Genomic DNA, 10,265 nt, shown 5'->3' with positions numbered 1-10,265 from the left:
CCACGCGGCAGCCACCCTAACCCAGCTTGCCCTGAGGAGCCCTGGGGACCAAGAAACTAAACATTATAGGCTGTGAGGTCAGGGCATGTCACCAGCTCCAAGGAAAGGTTTTTTTCTTACTGCTTGTGAGGGAAAACCCTGCTTGTAAAATGTACAAGTAGGAGCATGCCAGCATTTGTTTACATCAATTATCAAAATACTCCCAGCTAAGAATGTCTTAATTGTTGGGCTCCAACATAGACAGAAATACATTTGTAACTGCAAGTGGGGCTTAGAGAAAGCCCATCATTTAGAAATGAATGTGGTTTGGGATCTTCTTAAAGCTGACCTGATAGTAATTTTAAATCCTTTCAAAGATCCACCTTCCACCTATTTTACCAGCCTTATCTCCTGCCTTTGGCTTCTTACACCCTGTACTCCAGCCACAATGAACTCCTAAAACTAACTGTCCCTGAAGTACCAGATACCCATGCTCCTCTTCTTCCTGGAGACTCTTAGCCCATTGTTTCCCCCACAAAAATCCTACCCAACGAATTTGAATTTCCTCTACTCTGTGGAGCCATCTCCAACCCTGCAGTCAGAATTCACCTTTTATCTACTACGGCACTTTGTCACTTGGTCACTCATTTAACATACTTCCAAATCTAACCAGCAGTAACATCTGTCTATACCTGCCCCCTCCACTACCACCACCTATGAACAGTTTAAGATCAAAGATCTAGTTGATTCCATTATAAACAGGGCCTCCCATAGCACACTGCTTCATAAATGGAACTGCAAAGCAAGGAATTGTCATATAAAGGGTGGGGCGAAAACAGGACCACAGCTGTTCATAAGGAAAATAATAAAATAATAATACAAGAATAAAATATTTCACTTGCTCACAACTGAAAACCTACTTTTGCCACATCCTGTAGGTTCACTGATTTCTTATTCTCAGACATTAAGTCTTAACGCTTATTTCATTTCCGAATTAACCTTTTCATCCCAAAGAAAATTTAAGAAATACCTTTTACCTAATACAACTTGGGGATTAACATATATATTATTAAGTTTATATATTATATACACATACATATTTTGCCTGCCTAAAAGTAGTTCTATAAAGAATTATTAAAAATTAAAGCCTACTTAAGTTCGTATTAAAACTGCAGATATAGCATTGAAGTCATCATTAAACATATAACGTCGAAATACACGGAGAGGAACTATACAGGGGTGAGCAAAAGTAGGTTTACATAATACAAATAAATAACACAATAAATAATACAAAAATAAACAAATGTTTCACATACAACTATAAACTTACATTTGCCCACCCCTGTATATAAAAAGTATCTTATAATTTTATAGATTTTTAGTTACAAGTCATAGGAAGGATAGTAGTATTTATAAACTGTTAGATCATCCTATTTGAGAATTGCTGAAATAGAATACATTACTATATCTCCCTTCTAAATAACCAGAATAAAAAACCTATAAAACATAACTCAGTCAATAAATTGAAATCAATGCAAGATTTAAATATTCTTACTATTCAGAATATAAATGCCAACTGAACACACATTTTTCAGTAAAACTACATGTATTAAGACTATTTTAGACACAATGAAAGAGTATTTGGGGGAAATTTATCTTTTAAGTTCAAAAGTCACGAAATTTAATCAACTGCCTCAAAAATTAAGTTTAATTCATTATTAACAAACAAAGATTCCAAAGCAACAAGACAGGGGCAATTTTAATCCTGGGCTGCATGGAAGCAGTTCTTCCCAATCTCACACAGAACAAACAAACAACTCTGTACCTCCTCCACCACACACACACACACACACACACACACACACACACACACACCACTGCACCCACAGCCTACAACAAAGAGAAACTGACTCATAAGATAGCCAGGCCATTGACCTGAAGATCATCAGAAGGAATGTCTCCATTTTTCCCCAGGCAGGGGTCTAGTTAAAACCCAAAGTAGCAACAAGTACATAAGCTAAGACATGCAAGTAAGTCAAAGAAATGAAGCTTCAAAGCAGCACAAAAATTATTTTCCTGGCACTTGTCCTGGAAGAATGCCAAGTGCTGTGCACAAGGAGCCCTGCCCACACCTTTGCCCTGCTGGGGAGGGAGCCCTGGAGCCTCCTCTCTTAGCAGCAGACAACTAGGAGTGCCTCCTCCAGAATACTCAGCCCCTGCCAGGTTAGCTCAAGAACCAGGCCCGGCTGGTGACCTGGTGCCCCCACCTGCCCACATGCAGGGCAGGGCAGGGACATCAGGACTGACCGGGAACCTGCTGGGAAGGCCTACTGATGATCTAGAGCTGATTTCTCAGGGGGGATGAAAATAATCAGCAGTTTTGATTAAGACCGCTGCAGCGGTCTGACATCCGTGCTGTCACTCGCCATCATTAAGGAACGGTGGAGCAGTTACGCGGCCATTTACATCTCAGTGGAAGAACAGGTGGCCCCAGTTCCTGTGTTCCTGGGAGTGTGCCTAAGGTTGTCCTTTGTTTTGTAGCTCAGTTGGCCCTATTAAGGTAGGATAACCCTAATTTCCACCAAAGGAGCCCCTGGAGATCAATGGGATGTACCCATCACCCATCCACATAGGAAGTTTAAACACTGAGCCCATGAAGGTGCCATGTACTTACGTACCAGATCCGACCTTGCTATGTGAATATTACATTTTCCTTACGTCCAATCCTTCAGAAAATCCTGTAAGTGGTTAGTGCCAACACCAACTGCCCTCCAACATCATAAACCATGATCAAAATGGGGGGGAAACACATCTTTGTCAGTACAACCCCCTTTCACAAATGCTTCTGCCAGCAGCTCACAGACTAACTCCTCTAGCATGCTCTTTACAGCTCCCCTGCTGCCACACTGGCCATTCACACCCAGAGAAGGCTCTGAAAAGTGCTAAGGGACCAACGGGCACACACTGGCACTCCTTAGTAGTAACAGCGGGAGACCACTGGAGTCTACAGTTATTCTTAGAGGGGCACAATTTCCAAAGGCAGCGAGAAAACTGGCTTCTGCCAAGCAGGTCTAGTTCCCCACGACAGGTACGGCAGGTAGGGGCGGATGGAGACCTTCCTGATGGGCTTACCATCCATAGGAAAAACCCACAACCCAGATGACAGTCGAGTGCCTGTGGAGCCAGGCCAGGAGAGCCGCTGGGATGAAGGGAGGCTGGCGGGCAATCCCCCCGCACACACCCCCACCCACCAGGAAAGCTGTCCCAAAGCGTTTCTGAGGCCCACGGCAGATCCCACGGCCGGTCTCTGAGGCTGACCAGACTACAGGGTGGGTGACACAGCTCTCAAATCCCCCGTCTCTAAAATCCTGCTGCTTTGCCTCCTGGCCTTTAGGAGGGAACTGAGTGTTCCTCCGCAGGGCACTGGCTGGCAAGCCACCTCTGGGGTGCCGGGTCCCAGGTGACAGACACTGGGACACCAAAGCAGAACTCCCAAGGTTCCTCTTACAGACACACCAGAGCCAGAGCCAGAGCCAGTCACTGCCTTTTCTCCCCCGGGAAGGCAAACGATTGGACTTGCGCAGAGCCAGTTTTGAAATTTCACATCACAAAACCACAAGAGCAAAATATGGATTCCACCCACGAGGGTTCCAAGTCCCCAAAGCCCATTGTTGGCAAATACCTATTTCGTTGCCATTTATCATTCAAATTTGGCCTCTGCCAAGTTTAAGCTGGACTGTATCACCAACAGAAGTGACGTGGAGCTGGCAGCCATCCTCATTTCTGCTAAAAGTGACTGCGGCCAAAAACCTGGCTGCTCCCTAAACGTTCTGGAGAACCAGAATGTTGTTTTGCCTCATTTAGCCACATAATTGCTTCTGGGGACTTAAGGCATAATAAAAAATATGTTTAAATAATTTCCATCTTTATTTCCCTACTTAACTGTTCTACTTACTACAGTAGATCTTTATAATTACTGCATGTAACCCTTCTGTCAAAACATGATACACTGGTGTCCACCTTGATAAAGGCTAGAAACATCCTTCAACCTGTATGCAACAAACAAAAAGGAATGAAAGGCTTCTCCCCTTGTGAATCTCAGACTGAGTTTCTTGTTTTGTTAAAGAAAAAGCCCAAATGAATTTGGGTCAGAGGACGAAGAGAAATGAATATAGTTTTAAGCACAGTTCAAAATTATTTTGAGACGCTGACTCAAAAATTTGGGGTGGGGCCCAGAAATCATTAGTATTTCAACGTACCCCTAAAAGGGCAAGATTAATTGTAGAAAATATTGTGTCAATCGAGATTTTAATTCTGGTGCGTCATCCTATACTAGCCTCAGTATAACCCTACCATCACCTGGGACGTGCTACCCAAGCCCACCCTGGATTTCAATGAGATCTAGGGTGAGACTCAGTCGTTTTTAAAGAGCACTCCATACATACATACATACATACATACATACATTCCAGATAAATTTGGGAAATACCAAGGTGGGAAAATGCTCTTCACTTGAGAAAAACTGAGTTTCAATCACAGCTTTACAGAAAAAAACTCTGTGTGTGATCCTGACAAAGACTCTCACTCACAAACCAAATCACTCGCAGGTTTATAGCAAGGCTGACTGAAAGAAGCCTGGGTGCGATTAACGTGCATTGAAAGGAGGCAGGCCTCCCAGCAAGAGGACAGTAAAGTGAAGCAAGATCAGTGACGACAGCAGCACCTGACCCATTATGATGAGCTATGTTTGGGGTAGATATGAAGAAAGGAAGAAAGGAAAGGAGGGAGGGGGGATCAGAGGAAGGAAGGAAAGCAAAGGCAAGGGTTTGAGAAAAGAAAATTGAAAGCAAGAGTTGATAGGATAAGCAAAAGCAATTTAAATGCCATGGGCTCTGGGGCATATGAAACCACTGAGCTGACAGATTTTTTTATCTACATTAGAAATACATATAAACGCAGATAAAAACCTGGAAATAAAACAACTTAAAAGCACTTCAAACCAAAACTTCTAGCTTTTACTTGGTTTAATTTAACCATAAAAATATGATATAGATCTTAATTAAGAGGTTTGCAAAGTACTTATGTTTGTCATTTAAATGTAATTGCCTCTAAAAACTATTCTTAGGTATCAACTAACTAAACTGATGTGTTGGTTTAGACTATTGTACTATCAGATAAAATTTGAGATAATACACTGGAGACTACACACTAGGTTAGAAGAGTCTATACTATTTTAACACTTACCCCTGAGGCTGTTGGTTGTGTTGTAGGGGAAGTATTTTTGCTGCAATCATCTGAGTTAGAAGAGGTGGAAGATGGAGTCATAGGAACAGAATTATTACTATTGCCTGCAACAGTCAAAATTAGCCTCATAAATATACGTATACTCTACTGTTAAGGTTAGCAAATACGTAACAATCAAATAGCATTTTATTATATTTACCAGAGCAAGCCTTTGACTTATTTATGTTCTTGGGTTTTCGTTTCCTGGTTTGAATTCCCTCTTTTTTCATAGCAAGCGGTCGGGGCACCTAAAAAAAATTTCACATAGGCCATACAGTTAATATTATATTGAAGAAAACCCAAACTTTAGCCAAAGAACCAGTGTCAGCACTGAAGGCCTTCATTTAAAAGAACTTGGCATAAATTGCAATACCATTTATATTTTTTCAATAGATTTCAACTGTACAAAGACCCCATCAAATGCAGATTCCTGCAGGGAAAATGAGGTGATTTGCCAGGGAGATATTATTCCTTCAATTAATGTTTATTGCTTTAAACAATTTCAATTACTGAGTAAAACCACTGAATATTTTCATTTCATAGAGCTCATGTATTCTCTTCCTTCTACATATAGGGTATTTTCCTTTTTAAGATAGATATATTTATTATATTTTGTGCTGTCCTTAAAATGAAGTATACAATCTTTCTAACTATAACTATCAAATACATATGTTACTTCTTTATATAAATTTATTTGATTGCATTCAAGAATTAACTTAATATAAACTAGTTATTATGCATTTCTAGTTGGTTCCATGTTTTCCTCTTTTGCAGTTTAAGGGTTACTATCATTTTATCAATTCTAAAATATACATTTTTCACATTTTTATTTTTCTAATATTGTGATGTCTTACAACAAATATGTGTGGCCGTTTAATTGACAGCATTTTTTTGTTTCTTATTGCTATTAAAGATAATAGTTTAACTTGTCATCAATAACATGCATATAGACAATCAAATTTTCACTTTCATCCCTTCTCCTTGCCGACTTTTTTCTTAACTGAAACCATGTACAAACTATACTACACATGTATACATATGAGCAGAATACGTGGCGCACCCCATGGAGTTTCATGTAGAGTCCACAAGCATTGCACACAGGTTCGCCCTCAGCATTTCTTCGCCATAAAGTGGTGGTTGTGGTGTGACAGTTGGCACAGGACAATCCAAGCCGCCGGGAGGAAGGCTAGAAAGCACAAGAAAGTAAGTGTACAGTTATAAGTGATTTTTATGTCTATGCTACATACTTCAATGTATCATATCCCTGTCATCAACAAGCATGAACCTGGTTATTATAAGAGGTCCCTTGAGAGAAAAAAATTTAAGTGTAAATAGATTGACCTTCCTGGACCAAGAAACTTAAGTTTTACAGTGTGTTCTATCCCACACATACATTTGATTTGTTCCAAAATATTAGTGTAGATTATAGAATAACCAAAACACAGTCATAATGTTGGCTAATAACTGCACCTACTGTGGTCAGAAGTCCAATGTAAGGATATTGAAATGCAATCATAACTGCCTGCCAACATGTTAAGTGGCTTTGAACAGTCTCCACTTCACATGAAAACTGAAGATAATCAGCTCATATTTCCAAGATTTGTGCAGAGGAACAAATCAGAAACTTTAGAAAAACTTATCTATTAATAGAAATGGATTTTGGAAAATGTATAAAATGTTTGTAAAGAAGTATATTTTTAATAGGTTCCATAATTATCATGATCAAATGCTGCCTGAATTTTTGCAAATTTTTTGCAATTTTTTTGCAAAGGATAAGCAAATTTTATGGCATTGTTTTAATGCCAGCATTGTCTTAAATACAATGATATTAATATGTTATTGACCCTGCCAGTATAATAATGAACTTTTGTTCACACAAAGGGTTAAATGTTATAATCAGAGGTCAACCCTCTGTTACTATCATTCTGAGTTCCACATTCCCTTTATGCCCAGAACATCTTTAAAGGGAATTTATTTCCCCTAAATTATGTGTGAATTATAAAGAATGAGAATTTAACCTAGTATAAGTTCCTCCTTAGAATGGCAAAAAATCTAAATTTGTTTTTAAATAACCCAGATAGGGCAACTAAAAAATGGTGCCATATGACTTCTGAAAAAAAAAAAACTACAGGGAAAATACAGGAAACAAAGCAAATTGAAGGTCACAGAATTTGGTAAGTGAGCTACACTAATTAATTTTAAAAAAGAAGTTATAAAAAAGAATGCACAACAAGAAGGAAAAATTGAGTATGTATTGAAAACTCACAGATTAAAAAGGACAGAGATTTCCAAATCCTTTGGTGGCAAATTTAAAAGACACAACTGAATTTCTCTTACAATTCACATCCTGTTGTATTACTTTAAGCATTACTCTTAACAGAGAAGTTATAAAAACAAAGAGACACTGGTAAGCCTTCTTAGCACTACAACATTTTAAGAAGTCAGTGCTAAGAAAAAAATCAATTTGACTTTTGGTTGTAGTCAATATGCTTGGCTTGGCTGACAGAAGAACAATTTGAGAAATTGCTTTGCTAAATTGATGAAAAGATATAAAACCTTACGCATCAGGGTTTCTTTCTTTCAGGTCAAAAGAAAATAATTTCCTAGGAGAACACCCCTTTCTCTTCATAAATGCACAGATCAAAAAACTAGGGACAGGAAGGTTCCTTTTGGAAACAGGGCATTTATGACAGTTTCCAGTGGAATTTGAGCCAATGTGAAGCAAACTTGTTATCAGAATTTGCCATTATAACAAAGAACTTTATGACTGTCAACTGCAGATCATGAGTGAAGCCAGTCCTCATAAACATGTGAAATGAAGGTGAGTAGGTTATAAAAGTTCCTTGTAACAAGCGATCTCTTGGTTATGTTCATCATTGACAAGGAATTCAAGTTAACCATAAATCTCTTATTTTGCAATGTAATACAAGTTCAAATTCAGTGATTGGTTCTGTAACTGCTGGCTAAACAAACTTGGGTTCAATATTCTACTTCTGATAACTAAGGTAGGCCCATCAAAACCATAAATAAGAAGCCCACAAGGAGAACTAATTGATAGACACACCCTTCAATCCGGATCATTTATAACCCATTTATAAAGCATATTGGCTGACCTTGGTTACTGCCAACACAGTTGCCACATAGAAGGGAAACTAATTGGTTAAAACTGTTTTTCTGGTTATTTTTTACTTGTAAAAGCACAAACAAATGGCACTATCTAAATATGAATGATACTAGATTACATTTATAATGCAACGAGAACCAAAACGGCTATTATACTAGTGTTTTTGCTCCATCTCGTGAAAATGTTACTTTTCTGAGCTCAGCTATTTCTCAGCTCAATGCTCATGTCCAAAAGTAATAACAATAATAGTCTCATAGTTAATATATAGGCTAATACAGGGGTCCTCAAACTATGGCCCGCGGGCCACATGCAAATACAAATATTGTATTTGTTCCCGTTTTGCTTTTTTACTTCAAAATATGTGCAGTGTGCATAGGAATTTGTTCATACGTGTGTTTTTTTAAACTATAGTCTGGCCCTCCAACGGTCTGAGGGACAGTGAACTGGCCCCCTGTTTAAAAAGTTTGAGGACCTCTGGGCTAATACATGCAAACAAAGAACTTCCTTGGAATATTTTCCAGCCATTACTTTTTCTTTTCTGAATATCATGCATGTAGGAAAAAGGAACACCGTAGGGAGTCAGACACTGAAGTTACGGATGGCCTTTGAAGAACTTGAGCTGTGGGAGGTTGTAACAAGTTTAAGGCGCATACACTCATCAAATTAACCTTGGCCACTTTATTTTAAATGCATTAAAAACAAAACAACCATAAAACTAATTGCTTCTCCTTAAGGTGTCAGACTTACATTGTGATGCAATTTCACTCTAATCTGTTTAACACAAACAACATGTGTAGCATTTGTCCCTGCTAATTAGAGTATAACAATTAAATAAATTACTTGGATACTTAAGATGTCTGGCATCTAACTGTAAAGTATTTTACTTTAAAAGGTATTAGAGTATAGGTGCTTGGCTAAACAAATGTTAGCCTTACAGTGGGGCTTGTGGAAGGTTTCCTAGCATTTTTTCTAACCACTACAGTAGTAAATACCTTCTCCTAAAACACACACACACACACACACACAAACTATGACAAATAAGAGATTGATCCTTGAAGAAAATCAGAATTCCCATATATTAAAACATAGTAAAACAGGTTCCTATTGCTGAAAATACTCAACTTGAGAAGAACACACAGACGGCATATTTCTCAAGTTCTGTGTAGTTTATCTGAACAGCCAGATTTCAAAATAACAAAGGTTAGGGTAAGTAAATTTTCACCAGACTCAAGGGCAATCCAAAAGACGAGTGGAATTTGTGGCTAAACCCTGTCTCACTGGGAGAAGAGCTAGAAGGGACCCTGAGGTAGAAGGGACGAAATCAAAGAAACCGCGAATGAGGCAGCAGGGGGAAGGGGAGTGTGGGGTTTGCTGTCATGTTCTAGTGGGGGTAGGGGATGAAGGGTGCGGGGAAAAGGATACTGTAAAAGAGTGGTTTTTCAAGAATAAAACCCACACCAGATCAGAGAATGCGTAGAGAGAAAAATCTCCTTCCTTCACCTGACCTGGGTATACTCCGTCGCTCTCCCCGGGCTACTACCATTACAAGTTTCTTGTGTTTCCTCCCAGAATTATTTCGGTGCATTTACAAATACATAGAGATGTGTAAGTACACATTTTTGTACTTTAAAAAGGGAGAGTACCCTACTTTCTTTTTTTTCTCTTTCATGTAAGATGTCATTCCCTATGTTAAATACGGGAGGAAAGCTGTTTGCATTCCCCAGACCCTGATTTCGGGATTACCTCCCGGCCAGCGCTAGCAAAGGGGGGATGCAGGGTACAAGTTCCACCCCTGCGCTGGGATCGGACGGGGCCCCCGGGCCTCCGCACCTGCCCCAGGCCCCGGCGGAGGAGGGCGGCGCTCGCACTCACCACGCGC

The 10,265-nt window shown here is 39.4% G+C and overlaps 1 protein-coding gene across 1 annotated transcript in view; it reads right to left on the bottom strand.

Moving 5' to 3' along the window:
• GATA6 (GATA binding protein 6) overlaps nt 1-10,265 on the bottom strand; it is a 36,842-nt gene that overhangs the window by 14,533 nt on the left and 12,044 nt on the right. The window contains exons 2-4 of the mRNA XM_015562720.1: nt 6,323-6,448; nt 5,423-5,510; nt 5,224-5,327 (exon numbers count right to left, since the gene is read on the bottom strand). Of these exons, the coding sequence (XP_015418206.1) occupies nt 5,224-5,327; nt 5,423-5,510; nt 6,323-6,337 (207 nt within the window). The 5' untranslated portion in view covers nt 6,338-6,448. The remainder of the gene's footprint in view (nt 1-5,223; nt 5,328-5,422; nt 5,511-6,322; nt 6,449-10,265) is intronic.

The sequence above is a fragment of the Myotis davidii genome, unplaced genomic scaffold, assembly GCF_000327345.1.
Source record: "Myotis davidii unplaced genomic scaffold, ASM32734v1 scaffold96, whole genome shotgun sequence".
Lineage (NCBI taxonomy): Eukaryota > Metazoa > Chordata > Mammalia > Chiroptera > Vespertilionidae > Myotis > Myotis davidii.
This window is presented reverse-complemented; position numbering and strand designations above follow the sequence as displayed.